General features: G+C 62.4%; 4 protein-coding genes across 4 annotated transcripts; all 4 read left to right on the forward strand.

The window, feature by feature from the left end:
• Positions 1-666: 666 nt before the first annotated feature.
• On the forward strand, positions 667-1,656 carry LDBPK_261780 (hypothetical protein; the record flags this gene model as incomplete). The annotated part of the gene is made up of 1 exon (XM_003861716.1): positions 667-1,656. One exon carries the CDS (start codon positions 667-669, stop codon positions 1,654-1,656), a length of 990 nt encoding a protein of 329 aa, XP_003861764.1.
• A 1,107-nt stretch (positions 1,657-2,763) lies between these two features.
• Positions 2,764-11,082, forward strand: LDBPK_261790 (hypothetical protein, conserved; the record flags this gene model as incomplete). The annotated part of the gene is made up of 1 exon (XM_003861717.1): positions 2,764-11,082. One exon carries the CDS (start codon positions 2,764-2,766, stop codon positions 11,080-11,082), a length of 8,319 nt encoding a protein of 2,772 aa, XP_003861765.1.
• Positions 11,083-11,927: 845 nt separating this feature from the next.
• LDBPK_261800 (hypothetical protein, conserved) lies at positions 11,928-12,782 on the forward strand (the record flags this gene model as incomplete). The annotated part of the gene is made up of 1 exon (XM_003861718.1): positions 11,928-12,782. The coding sequence occupies one exon, from the start codon at positions 11,928-11,930 to the stop codon at positions 12,780-12,782; it is 855 nt and encodes a 284-aa protein (XP_003861766.1).
• A 2,380-nt stretch (positions 12,783-15,162) lies between these two features.
• LDBPK_261810 (hypothetical protein, conserved) lies at positions 15,163-16,659 on the forward strand (the record flags this gene model as incomplete). The annotated part of the gene is made up of 1 exon (XM_003861719.1): positions 15,163-16,659. The coding sequence occupies one exon, from the start codon at positions 15,163-15,165 to the stop codon at positions 16,657-16,659; it is 1,497 nt and encodes a 498-aa protein (XP_003861767.1).
• Positions 16,660-18,802: the final 2,143 nt, after the last annotated feature.

Genomic DNA, 18,802 nt, shown 5'->3' on the forward strand with positions numbered 1-18,802 from the left:
TGCGGCTGCCCACTGCTGTGTGCGTGCGCGTGGCTTGAAGGGTGGCCGAGATGCGAGCGCGCGTGTGTGCGTGTGGATGGGAACCAGGAGTAGCACCGTTGCGGAACACGACCCATTGATCTATCGGCGGACTTGCTCTTGGGAGACGTGCGGTGCTGTGCCCGCCGCGCATTCAAGGTCCCTTGGCGGCGATTATATACCCTCGATGCTGCTTCACAGGATACCCAGCGTGGCCAGAGCTGCTGCTGCTGCTGCGACCCGGCGTGGTGGGTGAGGGCTTTATCTGGTGCGTTTATGCTTTTCGCTTGGTTTGAGCTTAACATAGTGTGGTGCACAGTGAGTAGATGAAGGAGTGGCGTACTGATCTTGAGCGCGCGTATCATGGTTCATGTCCCTTTATTTTCGTCCAACCTTTGCGTGTTTCTCCCCCTTTTTTTGTTCGTTGTCGGTTGTCGCAACGGAGGCCTTTGTGGTCTTTTCGTGCGTACCCTGACCTCATACGCGGATGCTTTATGCTTGTGTGAGGGAGCAAAACTCACGTAAACATCCGCGGGCCTTGGTGACCTGTGTTTGTCGTCACCACTTCTTTACCAAAGGGCTGTAGTTCCGCAACAGTTCGATCTCAAAGTCTGTCGGCGAAAGGCGAGGCGCGCAGGGTTCTTCGTGATGAGCCGTCGCCAGAATGGCGGCTCCAAGTCTGCCAACCCAGAGCAGCAGCTGCGTCAGGAGGCGGCCATCTTTCTATCCCCTGACGTGGAGCACGAGTTAGCCCAAATTCTTCAGCGGCGTGAGAGTATCGAAAGGGCTCTGCAGCGCATGGACGTGGAGGTGTACGACTTGGAGACCGCATTCCTGAAGCATTGCGTGTCGCATGGCGGCTCACTCTTCGACGGCTTCGGCCTGGAGCGCCGCGATAATGCGCACCGAAACCCTGTTGCCGTCCTAACACCAGTGGCGACCTGTGCGTCTTCGATTGGAGGAGGAGGAAGTGCGATTGCGCCACTCAGCTTTGAGGCCACTCCGGGCTCGTCACCAAGCTCTCTGCTGCTCCCCACCGTCGCCAACGGCGAGCACGCGCGCACGTATCGTGTCCTTTCCAGCTTTTTCGGTGCCGGTGGGGCTAGTGGAGGAAGCAACGGCAGCGCAGCCACAGATCTGGCTGTCGCCTCGCACTCTCCGACGTCACTGAAAGCCGCTGGCAGCGTTGCATCACCTTCCGCAGCCGCGACCGTCTTTCAGGTCGGCAGCAAAGGGTCGACGGCACCCGCGTTTCACTACCGCATCCACTTTTTCAGCCCCAGCGAGCGTGTGTTCTCAGCGTGCTCTGTCGGGGCGCTGAGTCGAGTGGAGATTGCCAAGTCGACCCTTGCCGGATCGAGGGGTGAGCCGACCTCCTCGACGTGGTCGACAACGGCTGCTGCAGCAGGGCGCGGCAAAGGCTTGGGAAAACGCGGCCGTTTTAGTAGTGGCGGGGACGAGCTCAGAGGCGGCAGGAGTGGTACCGCATCGCTCTCGAGTGAATTGGACAGGCGTTCGAATGCGCCACCGTCGCGGCGACATCAACGATACGCGAAGGAAGAAGATGATGCCGATGATGACGATGCTTCAGAGAACGGCAGCGGCGATCGTCGCCGTCGACGTCGCCAGACCGAGTAGCCGACAGGCGGCCGCTAAGACACTCTCTCTATATATCACGATCTATGTAGAGGGGCGTGTGTTGTTGTTTTGGTCGATGCAAGGCGTCTTCACGGCTGTACGAGGTGCTGGCCAACGACAGGAGATGCAAGGGCGATTCTCTACGTCAGCTGCAACGACAGCAGCGAACCAAAGGTGGCTGCGCATCCAAGTGCTTGTTTCTCTATCTGTCTCTCTGTGTAACATGCATACTTCCATTTCTTGCTCACCGCCCCCCTCCCCCTGCTTGGCTCTGCATGACATTGAGCGTGCAGGCGGCGACTTAACTCAAACGCGAGCCGACAGACATGCCCCTCTCCTCCCGCGTGCCTTGGGGGCCAACCGATATACAAGAGGGCACCGCCGGGCCTTTGTTTGGCGACAAGATGCGGTCACCATGGATGATGTCCTCAATGCCGTGCTCCACCTGCAACCTTCATGCAATGCATCCCCCCTTCCTTTCTGTACGTTGCGCGTCTCTCGCACTGACGTACACACGGACGCACATCTTGAAACCACTCACTACCACCACCCCTCACCCCTCCTCAAGCCCGCGCCAAATCGTACCAGCACGTGGCGCGCACTGATCTCACCTGTTTCTATTTTTAGTTGTGCGCATTATCTTCTGCCATCCCCGTGTGAGTAAGCGCTACAGCCGCAGAGGTGGATAAGAAGGGGGTGGCATCCAGCCAGACGGCGTTGTGCACACATACACACTCACACACAGCGGCAGGGGGCAGATACATCCGCGTAGGGAAGCGGTGAGAGCGTGAAAAGACGCCACGAAAGCCAACAGAGCGAGGGAGCGACAGGAGATCTGCACTAACCGTTAAGCAAACCTACCCCTCTCCCTTCTCTGCCGTGCCTCCCGCCACCGCCCTCCCTTTGTTTCTTCTCTGCCGGCTTGTTTGAATTTTTGCGGAGTTTTGCCCCGTGCTCGCCTGGTCCCTCTCCCTCTTCTTCCGGCTTTCTTCCTCCGTTGCCCAGTGCGTTGAGCGACGAAGCGCTGGAAGCGAACGCAGTCCATCTCGTCTCCTCATCCTCTACCCGCTCAGCGCTGGACAAGCAATCACGACACGGAACGGCAAGATGACGTCACAGCTCGCCTCACAGCTACAGCGGCTGCAGCAGCGCCCGGATGGGAGCCAGCACCGACTCGCCAAGTCGTTTCTCTTCAGCACGCAGGACGCACAGAGCTTCTCTCGGGAGCAAATTCATCAGCTGGCGTTGAATGGCCTGCAAGCGTTGACAGCGATGGACAATCGGTTCCACCCTTTCATCCAGGACCTCTTTGACGTGAAGCGTGTGCGTCAAGAGCGCTCGATGCTGACGACAACGGAGGACTCCACGCTGCGCGTCCGCCTCGAGCACTTTCTCACGCTCCTCAGTCCCCATCTCTTTCTTACTGCGGCGCAACAGGTGTTGGAGTTCCTGGTGCGCGTTTACGAGGTGCACATCTACGACGTCGCATCCGTGCTGCGCGCCTTCCTGCCGTACCACGATCACAACATCTTTGCCCGCGCACTGCTACTGCTCGACTTGCGTGACACGGGCTTCGACTTCCTCGCCACAAACCAGCTGCGCGGTGCTCCGCTGCTGCGGGAGCACCTCGTGCTTGCATGTGCCGAGAGTCGCAAAGCCGCCAGGCTGGTCTGCCTCACGGTCGCCATGCCGTTCCGGTACGAGATCCGACATCATGCCGCCAACGCCCTCTTCGCCAGCGTTGTGACGCAGCTGACGACGCACAAGGACGCTGAGGCGCTCTGGCGCACGTTTCTGCCGTTTGTGCTCGAGCTGCTCTCTGGCGCCGTTTCGGGCGCAGAGGCTGGCACCGAGGAGTCGAAGCGTGCACGGCAGAGCGACAACGCACGCGGCGGGAGCAGCCGCGTATCAACGGAGTCTGTGGCCACTGCCCTGGTCGTGCTGGCTGCCTGGTCGGCCCACGTGCGCTTCTCCAAAGCCATGCTTATCACCATGCTGAAGCCGATCTTTCGCTACACCACGGCAGCAGCCTTCGCAGCGACAGGCGAGGGCCATCATGGCGCTGGCGTATCCTACCTGCCGGTGCGCGACCTGCTTGCTCTGCTGGAGATCGTGCTAGCGACACAGCACCACGCGCTCTCTGACGTATCCGTGGCGCCGCTCCTTCAGACGCTCTTGACGCTACCGTGGCGCACCTTAGCTTCGCAGCTCCCATTTGCGGAGACGACGATGATGGTGGCAGGCCCCAACGGTGCACCAACAACGTCGCCGCGCCACAGCGCTCTTCTGGCCACGCTGCTGCAGACTGCGCTGGAGCGCCTGAGTAGCGTCTCGGAGGCGCGCCTGCTGCCCTCTGAAGTCGTCGAATTCCTGACATGCGCGGCGGAGGACTTGCCTCTCTCCAACTATATGGTCACGCGCTACCTGCGCGTGCTCATGACCGCAGAGGCTGGCGCAAGCCCGGCAGGCGCCGTGGCCGACACACCGGCACGGGCGGCGGAGGGGGCGAGCAACCAATCGCTGTACTACCGTCTGGCAGCGGCGCTGGAGCGACGGTATGCCATCGTCTTCGACGGCGTGCTATCGGAAGTGCTTCTGCACCCCGAGACGACGGCGGCGGCTACCGCGTTTCTCGCCCGCCACTTCCGCGGCACGCGGTATGGCATGGTCGAGGTGGGCAGCACGCTCTCCGGGGCTACCGAGACACTGCCTTTGTTCGCGTGCCTGCTCCACCCCGTGCCGGAAGTGCGCGCGCTGGCTGCCAAGACGCTTCAGGGTATGCCCACAGCGCAGCTGATAAGTGACGCCAGCACGGCCAGCGGCAGTGGTCAGTCCCTCGTCGATCTGCTGGCGCATGTCATCTCTTATGAGCGCAACTGCACTGCGGCCGAGGCTTTTGTGGCCACCGCTGCTGCGGTGATGGAGCGGCTGGCGGCTCGGTGGTCTAGCGAGAAGTCAATGGGGCGCGACGAGCTTGGCTGCCGTGCTGCGTGTCAACTGGTGCGCTCCGTCTACTCCATGGTGCTGGCGTGGTCGCCTTCGGTGGCCTCTGCCGCGCCGGCAAGCGTGGCAGCACGGGCTGAGGCGCAGCGCCGCGTGGTGCTGCCGCTCGTGACCACTCTCCTGCGGCCGGCTCTACTGACATGGACGAGAGGTGCCAGCGCCATGACGTCGGCTGCACAGGACTTTCGCACATCAGTGCTCTACCATGCGACTCTCCTGTACGCACAGTGGGCGGGGACACCCTCGGCAGCCATGCAGACCCCAGGCGAAGATGTCGCCCTGGCTGCGCAGGTGGCCAGCGGGCTGGTGGCGACGTTGGAGGCCGGCTGCGGAGGCCCAGACGCTCTGGCCCCGCTTTTCCGCGCCCGCTCCGCATCCGACAAGGAGCAGGATAAGAAGACTGCGAGGAACGGCAGTAGTGGCAAGAGGGAGCGACAACGGGTTGGCCGCCGCTGTATCGCCTCGGCCGAGTCCGACTCCGACGACAGCAAGGAACAGCAGCAATCGCAGGCGGGCAGCAGTGGCCGCAATGGCTGCATCGTAACCGGCGCGCGCATTGCGTGGTTCACCGACCTCATTCAGTGTGATGCCCTACTTGACTCCATCCGCACCGAGGCACAGCGGCGTCTGCCCGATGCCTTCGCTGCCGCGCGCACGGCGGCGCGTGAGGCCGCTACAGACCTCTCCAGCGCTGCATCCTGTGAGGTGGAGGTTGCCGTTGCTCTTGCCGCCGCGCTGCTGCCGGCGATCGGAACAGAAGTGCCCGCCAACGTACTCGAGACGGTGTCTGCTGTCGTGATATTCCTGCATGGCGGCAACGCGGCAAACGACGCCGCGGCCTCGGAGACTGCCATGGCCAGCAGCGCCACCTCCGCTGCAGCCGACGGGGGGTATCTATATGTGGTTTACGCGACTTTTCTGGACAACGGCAGCGAACGACGCGTTGCTCAGGTGGGCCGTGGAACGGTGGACGCCGCCACGGCGGCTCGTGAGCAGCTGTACGAAGCTCCTCTCGTTGCAAGAGTTGGAGCCGTGCTGCGTGCGGCGCTCACGCGGGTGCTGGCGCGTGCGGCTACGGCGGCCGCTGCTTCCGTGAGCTCGTGGGCGCCGCTCGTGCTGCAGCTTTGCCAAGGCCTCGGCTTCGTCGGCGCTGCGCTGCCGAGTATCGCGGCGCAGCCAGACGTCTTGGCGCCAGCGTATCTCGAGCTAATCAGCAGCATGACTGCCGTGGCAACGACCGCAGAGGTGACAAGCGCCGCCGCTGCGTTGCGCCAGGTTGACTGGTACGCGCTTGTAGCGGACGCCGTGTTTAGCTCAGCAGAGCAGAGCGAGGTGAACGACGCCCCGTACGCGAAACCGATGACCCTCGCCGCTCTTGCACTTGTGCTCTTCCTCCCGCTCCGCGCCCCATCTACGCAACGCCTGGCGCAGCTGCGCGCGCTACAGGATGCAGTGGTCACGGCCGGCGCACAGCACGGCAGTACCCGCGGAGGCGCGAACGGACTAACGGGAGAGCAAGTGATTGTTGCCTCCGCCATGCAGCTGCAGCAAGGTACCTCCTCGTCCACATCGACGTCGGCGTGCACCGTGACGGCGCTGAGCTGCCTGATCGAGTGCATGGCTGTGGAGGAGCGCAAGTATCAGCTGACCCCTAGCGCTGCCGCACTCGTATGCTCGCTGCTGAATATGCAGAATGGCACAGACGGCGGTGCGCAGGCGTACGTTGTGCCGGTTGGATGGGCGCACCGCGTCGTTCGGTACTTCTTTCGCAGCCACAACAGTCACGGCGGTGAGCGTGCGCGTGCCGGCTCTTCCGCTGCTGCTGCTGCGGTGCTGTCGCCTGCTGAAATTACACCACAGCAGGTCTGCCTGATCGAGGCTATGCTGCCGCGTGTTGAGGGAATTCTCACCAGCATTGAGAACGTCGACGCATCTTCTCCCTCTTCCTCGACCCGCACCGTCACCGCGGATGCGGCCGACTTGGTCGACGCCGTTTGCAGCCGTCTGCGGCTCTGGGGAAGTGCGAGCGCGAAGGAAGACGCCGTCACCGGCAATGCTTCCGTGAGGCTGGTTGAGCTGCTTCTGAAGCACCCGTATGTGCACGTGCACCACGGCGGCGGTGCTCGGCCCGTGTACCGCTACGCGCTGGCTGCCCTGGCTGTCGGGCTGAGCTACGGTTTGGAGGACCGCCAGTCGACGCAGTCGACCGTCTTCAAGTCGAGGAAGTCGGCCTCCACGGCAGCGTCTCGCAAGGGCGAATACGCATTGTCGGCTGAGTACCAGCGACTGGTAGCGGCGCGGCTGCAGCCGGTGGTGCTGCATGCCATAGATGTCATTGGCACGGATGTGGCCCTGGCGTGCATGGGAACGCTGGGCGGGTACGAGTATTTTTTTCTGCCTCTCGTTGCCTCTGTCGAGAGCGCGACGGCCTCTGCTGGTGGGCATTCGCTCGTGACATCGAAGGCAAAGACAGCCCATGGTTGGCCATCACAGGCGATGAGCACTGGCCGTGAGACCGCAAGTGAAGCCGTTGCCGTGCTGCTAAAGCGTGTACACGAGATGCTCGAGACCCTGGCGCCGTCGACCGCCGCGGCCGCTGACGAGACGCCGTCGGCGAAGCACAATGGAGTAACCGAGCGCGCGGCGGAGGGGGAGGATGGCGCGGCATCCGCGGCATCCGCGCCGGAGGCGCGCTGGCGACCGCCGGCGTCGGCAGCCGTCGCAAACCCGCTAACTTTCGAAGACGCACGGCGTGTGCTGCGTCTGCCGTCTGTGTGCGCCGCTGCTGCCGGAGGCACCGGCAAATGGCCTCTCGGCGCGCTGAGCCACGAGAGCCTGCGCCTCCTCCGCACACTGCTTCGCGTGCTGCCCACCGTCGCCATGGACGAGGAGGAGGACGGCGAGAGCATCTTTGCGCTGGTGATGGAGTGCGTGGAGTTGTACCCGCTTCAAGGAATGGAGGTGCTGCTGCGTCACGCGGCTTCCTCGGCCGTCTCAGACGATGTGGCGATGCTGCCGCGCGTCCAGCAGCTGCGTCTCGGTGCTCGCGGCTCGTTGCAAGTTGAAGGTGTGCTGCGGTTTGTGGAAGCCCTCGTGCACGTGTGCACAGATCAGACTCGGCTGCTGTCGGAGAAGGTGACAGACGGCGCCCATCGCATCAAGAGCCTGCTGCTGCGCGAGATGATGGTGCTGATGGCGCGCCTACTCGTAGATGACCTTAGGGAAGACGACGGCGCTGAGAAGTATGAGGAGGCATCTGCCGCTTCTCTGAGGCGTTCGGAGGTCGCTACCGACGCAACGGAGTGGCGCCAAAGTGAGCTGCACTTTCATGTGGACACAATTGCCGGTCTCCTGCGGGCGACAGAACCGCTTTTGAAGGTGCCGACCGCTACCGCTGCCGCGGCAGTGACTGCCCGCACGAGCGTTGCGGAAAGCAGCACATGCCTGCACATCCCGCTCGTCTCTCTCCTCATAAAGCTGGAGCCGTTCGACCACACGGAGGCGCTTGGCTTCCGCAGCGCGCGCGAAGTATGCCAGGAAATTCTGTCGAGCTTTGACGTACGCACGCAGGTGGAGTGCCTGGGGCAGCTGATGCGCCTTGTTGCCGACCCGGCGGCGCAGCTCAGCTCCGGCGCCAACGCAGGGGAGGATGGCGAGGAGCAGCAGCGAGTGCAGCACCTCTTCCGCCGCATGGTGAAGCCGAATCAGGTCATCAACCGCCAGGAGGCGATTATGCATCTCGTCAATCTGACGGTGAAGTCTGACCTCTTTCTCGAGCCATTCCTCGCCTTGCAGCGTCACGCCCGCTCCAGCCAACCGAGCCGCGCTGCAGAGAGGCGACGCCGGCAGCAGCAGCAGCAGCGCGGCGAAAGGAGCACCGGGGCCGACAAGGCGGATGGGAAGGAGAGCGACGCCGACGAGGAGGCTGAGGAGCAGGCTGAGGGCGCGCCGCAGCGCGAGGACGGCGGCTGCATGGGGCTGCTCGTGAGTGCGCTGGAGCTCTTTGCGCACTACCACGACCTGCACGAGACGACGCGCAGCAGCGCTGCATCGGAGTCGGCGGATGCAGAGGCGGAGGCGTACACATCCTTGCTGGAGCTGCTTGCAGGCAACACACTCGCGTGTGTCCTGGCCGGCATCAACGAGCCAACTTTTGTGGTTTGCCAGCAACGCCTGCTCGAGGACGAGCGGGCAGCACTGCGCAAGGTTGGACTGGAGGTGCTGCTAGATCGCCTGCACCACTCCTTGCCGACGCTGGAGAATGTCGTGTCTGATGAAGAGATGGAGGCGCATCGACGGCGTCTGCGCGATCCGCGGCAGCGCCTCTCTCTAGTGGATCTGGTGCGCATCAAGGCCCGCCCTCTCACGACGAAGCGGTCGATCCAGCTCTTTCCGCTTCTGGTGGCGGAGATCAAATGCAGCCTGGCTCAGTTCCACGCGGCAGCGCAGTCCACCAACGCCGCAGGCGAGCTGCTCATCACGGCGCAGCTCGGCATCGCGGCGGTGGAGGAGCTCATCCGCATTGTCAGCAGCGGTGGCAGCTTGCAGTCGGAGAAGACTTTGCTCAACGCCAACCGCAGCAAGCGTGTGACGGAGGCGGCCCTTGTGAAGCTGTTCGGCAACCGCAGCCGCGTCGCCGCGGTTCACGAGCTGGTCGATTTAATCTGCAATCACTGGATGCCGCTGCTGACACGCTGCGAAATGCGGCTGCGTTCTCGTGCAGAACAACCCGGCACGGACGGCGGTGCATACGACTCGACTGCTGCGTCTCGCTCGGGTGCTGAAGAGAACGTGCTGGGCTGCATGACGTGCCTCGTCACGGCACTGGCGACGATCACGCAGGTGATGGGGACGGCCTTCGCATCGACTCACTGCCTCCACCTGCTGCACACGCTCGTGTCCGCCGGCGTGTACCAGGTTTTGGAGATGCCCGGCGTCGTGTCTCGCAGCGAGGCTGGGGCGCTTCTTCGCCACAGTACTCTGTCCTCGATGATTCGCTGCTTCCCTGCGTGCTGGCAGATGACTCAGCCGTACCTTCCCTCCATGCTCTTCCTTGCAACGCACCTGAGGAACGTGACGGACGCGGAGTCGCACTATCTCTGCGCAGAGATGCTGGCAGTGCTGGAGGCTGTGATGGAGCCGCAGCTGCTGCTGGACGCCGGCAGAGCGTGTCTGCAGGGCCTCCCGTACCTTAACGGGGCTGTTGTTCCGGCATCTGAGCAGCATCAGCTGACAAACCTCGCCGCCGAGGCAGCCGCGTCTGCCAGCGAGCCCGGAAAGGCGAAGAAGGGCACCGTGCGCGTGCGACACATCCGAGCACAGGTGCACACGCATTCCTTCGCCCTTCTCTTTACCTGCTTCGAGCGCCGTGTCGAGAACATGAGCAAGGAGGAACTGCTGCACATGCGGACACTCACGGAGGGTACGACCCCTCAGCAGAACTTCTGGCTGGCCGCTTTCCAGTCCCTCGCGAGTGCGCCGTCTGTTCCGTCGAGCGAGGCGGTGATGCCAGCGCTACAGGCCTTCACCGTCTTCTTGCTGAAGTTCAAGGCGAAGCACAGTGTTCGGCTGCTGCGCATTGTTGCGGACTGGGCCTTTGCGGAGTCGAGCGGTGGCGTGGCCGGAGCGTCGCGCAAGCACGCAGCCGGCCTCGGTGACTCCGCCAACACCGCGGCCGAAGAGGAGCACAATGGCCGCGGTCACGACGGCGCGGCGCAGTCGATCTCGCGCGTGACGCTTCAGTCCTGGATCGTCTTCTTCGCCCTCAGCAACCACCTGCTCGGTAAACTGGGCTCCATCCTCGACTTCGCCTTCCCCATCTTCCTCCCTCACGTCGTCACTGCCTTGCGCACGTACTGTGCAGCGACGGCAACGGCGTCCAAGTCGATGAGCTCGCTTGTGGCCTTGGCGCTGGAGGGCGCGCTGGAGTGCATGCGCAACATGGCGCTTGCTCAGACGCCAGGGCCCGATCACGACTACAGCATCCAGGTCGACGTCTATTTCGCAAAGGCGGATGTCTTCCCGAGTGTGATGCCGGCGTTGGTACATCAGCTACACAACCTGCACTACCTGGAGGACAGCCAGCGCGACTACCGATTCCGCGTAGAGCACAACGTCATTCCGGCTATCCGTGCCTTCATGGCCTGCCTTGGATCCAGCAAGCTGCAGAGCAGGACCCAGGCCGAGGTGGTGCGTGCCCTGCGTCACCCCAGCCGCCACGTACGGCGCGAGGCGCTCATCTGTCTCGACGGCATCTACGCCGACGGTGGTGACGAGCTGGCGTCGCGGCTCATGGCGGAGATGCTGCCGACTGTCGTCGAGCTAACCGAGGACCGCGACGACACTGTGGTTGAGGAGGCTCGTAAGCTCTGCAACAACCTCTCGCACATGACCGGACAGGACGTCCTCTACGCGATGAGCTAACCGTCTGTTGAGTGCCGCTAAACCAGCTGCACATCCACGTCACTGCGCCGGCCTCTTACCCTTCCCCTCTCCCCCCCCCCACACCCCGCATCGGCACTCGCTTGACTCTCCGTAAAGCATCCTTCGCTCCTTCTTGTCTCTCATCGCTGGTGAGTGCGCGGTGTAACATAAGTGTGAACTCGTCTAAGTGTTAAGTAGCTTCTCTTGTGTGCGTACGCTGAACATGTCTGTCTCGCTCCACGGCCCATGAGGCCGTAACAAGCACGTATGCATATACATTCAGATATATATAGGCACGCTGAGAGACACCGCTGTGCACTACCGCAGAGTGTCGCACCGACGCCTGCGCGCGCATATGCGTGCGCCTGTGCGCGCGAGGCGCCTGCTTGCATCGAGTCGTGTCGTCGTTTCTCGCTATGTCGGTACCATGAATGCGCTCGCAATCTACGGGAAAGACGTGCCATGGCCGACGGGTGCCTCTCCTCGCCGTGGTGTGTGGAAAGCTGTGCCGCCTCTCCGTTTCCAGCGTCATCATCACTCCGCCCACAACACCGCTGCTGCCCCTTCCTGTACGTTTGCACACATTCTTGCCCGACAGCCGCCAGCCAGGACGGATTCTCTTCCTCTTCCTCCTCTGCAGTTGACAGCCGCACTCGTGTAATCGCGCTATCGACTTTCTCCGTTTTTTTCTCCTGTTTTACGTTGAGTGCTTTGGCCGATGCTTCTTGTCTCCCACGCACTCCCTCCTCATTCGTGTGCGCGTGTCTCTCTGTATTCGATGGCTTTGCTAAGCCGTGCCATCGACACTCAAGCCGCCTCTTGCCATTACTCTCTCCTTTTGCGCCATGACAGCTCAGGCGAAGCTCGCAAGACGCGCACCCAAGGCGGTGGCTGCAAGCAAGAAGGCGCCCAAGGAAGCGCCGTCTTTGCCCAAGTCCACTTCCGCCTCGCCGGGGCAGCGTGCCCAGGCTGCCTCAGCGCCTCTGCAGAGCGCTGAGTCTGTGCAGGTGTACCTGCGCACCGTCCCCACCCCGCTGGGGCCGTTTTCGCTTTACGTGGATGCTGATGGCGCCGTCCGCTTCTGCCACTGGCGGCGCAGCGCGCCTGGTGACGCCGCCGCGCTTTGCGCCGAGGCGCAGGAGGTGTGCGCCACAATGCAATCCCGCTGGTACAAGCGCACGCCCGTGACGGTGGCGGGTGTGTGGGCCGATGGCGCTGACGGGGCGTCGGGGCTGCCTGGAGAACGCGCAGTGACGCTCATGAGGAATTATTTCAATCCTTCCACGGCGAAGGCTGGCCGACCAGAAGAATTGGAGCGCCTCCTGCTGCAGGTGCCGATCATTTATCCGCCTACCTCCGCCTTCATGGCGCAGACGTGGGCGACGCTGCGCCACACTGTTCCCTCCGGCAAGACCATCTCCTATAAGGGTCTGGGGGTCCGTGTGAATAAGGCACTGAATCTGCCTGCCTCGGCTGCAGTGGCGCCACGCGCCATTGGTGTGGCCATGGGGGCCAACCCCATACCCGTCATTGTGCCCTGCCATCGTGTCTTATCGTCGACGAACTCGCTATGCGGGTACGGGCTCGGGCTGCGTTTCAAGGTTTGGCTACTACGACACGAGCAGGCGGGTGTTGCGGCCAACAAGCTGCGCGTAGGCGAAGAGGAGACTGCTGTGAGCACTGCGGCTTCGCGCCGTTGATGACTGCAAAGACTTACGCGGGGGCAGACAGTTCCAGTGGCCCCCGTCCCCCTTCCCCAACCCGAGACTTTCCAGTGCTTCGCCAAAACTATCGGTCTCTCTAGCCCGCGAAAGGGCGCATAAGCGTCGGTGTCTTCAGCGCACTAGACGAATTCAGCACACGCGCACACGCACACACATACGTCACCACATATACACCCCACACATCCCGCTCCTGTCCCTTCTACATCTGTCTGCTTACGTCTCCTGCATCGCGACTTTCCTGACCACCTCTGGTCTTCGCTCTGCTACTGTGTGCAACCACCACCGTCTCTCGATTATCACCGGGGGCGCCTTTTATTGTTCGGCGTTGAGGACAGTCTCTCCCGTCTTTCCTTTTCATCGTCGTTTCTGCGCGTGTGGAGAGGCGTCACACCCCGTGGTGACAGGACCCGCGCCAAGTGCGCCCCCAGTTGTGCGACGCCTTCACCGCTACGCCGTATCCTTGCTGATTTGTTTCTCACACGCGCATGCTCAGGTCTCTCTTATTTTTTTTTTCTCTCTGCGAGCTTGCTCAGCCACCCCGCACACCGCGACTCCCCACCACCTCATGCTGAATGGCATTGCTCGTGCTGTGCTCGTCAGCGCGACTGTGTTTGGTGAGCTGAAGGGGCATGATGGTGTGCTGTGCCCGATTTATATGCTCGAAAGAGAAGGGCGCTGTCTCTTACCCCTCGTATGTGGCCGCATGGGCAAGCACAGAGAGAGAGTCGCCAGTCTCCAGAGATGATTGCGACCAAGAGTGCACACCAATTAGGTGGAAACAACCATACAACTCCAACCCGGCATCATAGCAAGAGAAGCGGAGCACAAGAATATCAACGCCGCCCGCACACACGCGCGCATGTGTGCGCCGATGTGCTACACGATCAGTGACCGCCTTCCACTTGGAGGTGGGCTCAAGGAGGGTTAGAAGGATGGAGGGCCAACAAGGCGCCCACGACTCGTGAGGGGATGAGAGGTTGGAGGGCAGGTCTTCAGGCGTCAATGCATGCATTCGCGCTTCACCGTTTTCTGAAAAAATCCTCTTTCCGCTAACGACGGGCAGCCACGCATCTCGCAGTGCGTGACATCACAGGGTCCAAGTGCCCCCACACTCTGCGTCGGGGGAGGCCAGGTAGCTCCCCCTCCCCCGTCACCCCTCCCTCCATCCCTGCCCATGCCGAACCACTTCTGGTGGTGGCAGGGCCAGGTGGCTACGACGTTGGGGTGGGGGAGACAGAGCGATGCACCGCCACTGATGTCGGCGGTGAGGCCGTGGATGGCACCGCGTTGGAGCCACCTGCGAAGCGAATGGCGTGCGTGTGGTGTCTGGGTGAGAGGCCGTGCTCTCAGATGGCTGGGCCAGCGCATGGCTGCAGCGCGTGCGTCTACGGCTGCTCGGCACCGTGCGATGGGTGCCGGTGGGGCAGGTCTGCAGGGGGTAGAGCGCCGTTTGGGTTCATGCTGTATGACAGAGAGCGGCTACGTGGAAGAACGAAAAAAGCGGCGCACCACCATCACCGTCTCGCCCTCCTCCCCCTCTCTTCGTCGTCTCTTCTCTGCTCACCCCGTGGCAGCGGTGGCAACGCAATATCAACGTGCCACCTCAGCTGCGCTACTCTTACCGCTTGCTGCGTTGTCTCACTCGCATCTCCTCTGCCTCCCCGCCTCCGCTTCTGCTCCGCGCACTTCGCGTCTTTATGTCTGTGTATCTTCTGTGTTGCGATGCCAGTGCACGTCTCCGCCCTCCTATTGGCTGTGACGGCGCGTTGGCGCCTGGCTGAGCCCGTTGCCCGAGGCCTCCCCGTGTGCACTGCACTGCAAAGCCCTGCTCATTCCCCGCTCCTCTCCAAGTAGCGCGGGTCTCGCAGGGAGACACGACGCGCAAAGACGTAGGAGGGGGAGGTGCTCGCTCAACAAAACGAGCTGACCGCGTACAACTGCTTTCACCTCGCCCGCCACCCTTCCTGCTGGGGCACGCACGCCTGTTGTGCCCGAGTAAGAGAGAGCGCTTATCGAGATGCCTCAGCCTGGTGCCAGCCACAGCAGATCCACTATTGGGGCAGCGGTCGGCTTCACTGTGCATCTGGTTTGCCCCCACTGTGCCAAGGAGTTCACCGGCAATTCCAGCACGAGCGGCGTGCGCAGCAACTACCGACGCCACCTTCTCACCCACACTGGCGAGCGGCCCTTCCCATGCTCATATTGCCACCAACGCTTTACCACGAAGCCAAACCTCCGCCGGCATGTGCGGCTGGTTCACCCGCTCCAGGCGACCCCGTCTACCCAGGTACGCCACCCAGACGGCAGAGAGGCCGCAGAAGATGTGGCGGCAGCCGCACCCCCACCGCTGCCGGAGATGCACCTGCCTCCCGCCACCACGGCGAATGTAGCACCGCCTGCCTCCGCCCGAAGTACAGCAGCAACAGCCAACGTAAAACCTGGCCCGTCCTGCCCGCTGCTGCTGCCTCGGCGAGCGGACCCTGCCGCCTTCACCTGTGAGGACTGCGAGTTGGAGATCTGCAGTCGCGCCAAGCTGCGTCGGCACAGGCGATACTACTGCCCCTTTCGCGAAAACATCTTCGCCGACCCGGTGAAGGACGCCGTGGACCTGTATTGGACGCAGCAACAACAGCGGGGACACCGACAACGCTATGTCAGTGTTAGCAGCAGCGGCGACAGCGATGAAGTTGACCTCGCCGAAGAGGACACGCACAACGGTGGTGGTGATCTCACCTCGTCAGTGGATGAGCGCTTCAGGCGACGTAGTCGCACGACAAGTGTGCCACTAGCACTGACAGAGGGGGAGCGGCATTATCTATCTCACGTCGCGGAACGAAGTGGGCTGAAGTTTGTCGAGGACGCTTACGCCAGCGACGTAAGCGCCGACGACGGCATCCACGGCGGCATGTTCTCCGACACCTCTTCGTCGTCCACGTCGAGTCGATCCCCTTATCGGGCGACGGTGGCGCCACTGGTCCAGCGGCATCCGCGCAGTCCCGCAAGGGTACGTTATGCTTTGCCGTCACCGAAACACACCCCGCTGCACGGCCCCCTCGCGTCCCCATCTCCCTCTCCCAACGGGCGGGTGCTGCGCAGCTCACAGACTACTGCTTCTGCGTCTTTGCTTGCTTTGCCAAACACGTCTCCCCTGATCCGCCACGCCGGTGGCGTCGATCGCCTCTTGAACGTGGACAGCGGTACCCCAAAAAGCGAGAGCACCGCGGCAGAGGACGCAAAGGACGACGATGAGGATGATATGATTGGTGCGTGGCGACCGGAGGATCTTCGGCATCTGCATCACCACCGACGGGGCAGCGGGCACCGGCGCGAGCGCCACATTCTGCAGAAGCGGCTGCGTGCGCAGGAGGGGGCGTTGATGGCGTTGGCCACCGATTCGCTACACCGACAACCACGCAAGCTGCGTGTCGCTCGTGCAGGCGCAGCGCCGTGCGGCAGCGACGCAGCGGTGGGAGAGGCGGAGGCGAAGCGCCTCCACGTAACTCCGTGTGCTGATGGCGCGCACCCCAGTACCTCCACAGCTGCGGCAGCCTATGCGTACATGGGGCCTTCACAGTCGCTGCTCACTCCGCAGGTGGTAGCTCAGGCGGAGAGCTTGCTTGTCCTTAATTGGCGCCGTCCGCGGCGCGGAAAGGACGGTGCTGCGAACGCGTTTGTATGCCCATACTGCGCTGACTACACAACGCTGGCCAGCCAGCGTGGGTTGCGGGCACATGCGATGCGGATGCATGCCGAGGAGGTGGCCAAGGCTCGCGCGCGCGTTGTGGAGGCGGAGGCGGCACCGGTAGAGGAAGGTCTCGGACACGAGTCAGGAGAAGGCAAGACGTTGCCTTGAGTGATAAACACAATCCTAGTGGCGCGCGCTTAGGGGAGACTAGAGACTGTGCCCATCGGTACTTGCACTGTGCTTGCTTTTCAAAGCAGGAAAGGTGCTGCTGGGGTCCGTGGGCACGGGTGTCTGCGCTCGTTCCCCACCCGCATACACGCTTTAATCGTTTAAGCACTGGCGGGGGTGCCGCCCTCCGCAGGTTTTGAGCCGCGCTCTGCTGACGGGGTCAGCGAGGGGGCACCCGAAAGGTGACGAAACAAGAACGAATGCTTTGAAAAGCGGAGAAGCAGGCGCTGCGCTGTGTAACATCCCGAGAACCCCCTGAACGTTGCTGACGTGCTCAATCAACGGCGCGCCGCCCAGAAAGGAAAGTGAGAAAGGGAGGGAGAGCACACACGGAAAGCACACGCTGGTAAGCGCGGCGAGGTGCCACCGCGCGCTTCATATCGGTCCTTTCCTTCTAGATGCTTCGACGCAGGTCTTGCGCGCGCTCACCGACACGTTTGTTTCTCCTTCATGCCAAAACTCGTGCTACCCCTCTTCCCCTTCCTCCCTCTCCTCATTTTCCACCGCATCTCCTCTCCCGCAGCTGGTCAGTGGGAATCCGCTCCATCCCCACTGCACTCCAAAGGCCGTGGCTGCGTCGGAATCGTCTCCAGAGAGCGAATGGGGTGGTGCTTCGTCCATCTTGGGAGGGGGCTGCGCACACATCCACTTCCATCTCTCCCTTACAGGGTCTTCTGTTGTGCTCTTGGATCTCTCCGCTCTTCCCTTCCCCATGAGGATGGGGGACATTTCAGCGTGGCATCTTGGTCCACCGCCCCCTCTGTGTTGGGGGAGGCCGACCAGCCCATCCCTCTGTCCCTGCCCATGCCGATCCTCTTCTGGTGGTGGCAGTGCCAGGTGCCTCCAACGTAGAGGTGACCAGAGCGATGCGCCGCCACTGATGTCGGCGGTCAGGTCCTGGATCGGCTCTGTGTTTGCGCCAGCTGCGACAGTGGACAAGCCTGTGCCACCCATATGATTAGGCAATGTGTCGACGTGACTCGAGCGTCTCCTCACCTGGCTCTCACACTGCCCACTAGTGGTGGTGGGGGTCTGCGCCACCGCGAAGTGGATGCACATCAGGTGGCAACCGTCACAACGGGGGAGCGGCTGGGAGGAGCCTACTAATCAGATGGTTAAAATCTCCACATCAGCAGCAGCACGACCGGTTTTTACTCCTTCTAGTGGGACAGACGCGTCTGCTCGTCACATGACCACGCCGCACCGCGCCCCTGGCTCCAACGCAGCGCCAGCAGTGCAGAGTTCAGCGGGCCGCTTCACCTCCACATCCGCGAACCCGCGCGACAACGTCTTCTTCTAGGCTCTTTCAGTGCACCTGAAAGCAAATAGCGCCTGGCGCCATTGCGGAACGACTTCCACGAAACTGATCGCACCCGCGATGCTCACCAACGGGTAGCGATGCGTCGGTGCAGCTCCCAGTAGCACAGCAGAAGACAACGCCCCGGGGCAGATGGTGCCCCGGAGAAGGCACCGGCACCTGACAGAGGTCTGACTGGACTGCGCAATGCAGCCGCTGTTCCCGCCGCTGCCAGCTCCCACCGCCGCTTCGGAGGCCAACAAACCGACTGTCATAGTATAGAATGCGTCGCAGGCCGCAGAGGAAGACCCACAGGCGCATCGCAACAAGCTACGTGCCACCAAAGGACTCGTAGAGTGACCGGAAGTGCAGAGGCAGCAGCAACGACGGCGTGGCGCAATGTGGGAGCCGAAAAATGGTGAGATGATCACGTTTGCCGCCTCCACTCGCCAGGTGCTTGGCAGGTGAGGGACTGTGTAAGCGAGCCGCGCACAAGCATGGAGGAGTTGAGGCGGGAACAGTAGAGAGAGAGGCGCGCACTGCCGGGCTTCTTCTCCCTCCCACACTCCCTCTCCGTGCTTCTGTGCGCCATACGCGAAAATGTAGCTTTTCTTTGTTCGTTCTTGGCAAGCACCAGTGCGTGCTTACACCTTCTCACTCAGCCGCGAGGACCGCGTGAAGCGGCGGCAGTCCAGCCGGGGTGTATCCGCACCACCTCTCTCCACCGTGCTCTTCCCCCTTCCTTGTTTTCTTTCTCGTGTGTGTGGTGTGTGTGCTTGTGCTTCT

Source organism: Leishmania donovani, chromosome 26 (assembly GCF_000227135.1).
Source record: "Leishmania donovani BPK282A1 complete genome, chromosome 26".
Taxonomy (NCBI): Eukaryota; Euglenozoa; class Kinetoplastea; order Trypanosomatida; family Trypanosomatidae; genus Leishmania; species Leishmania donovani.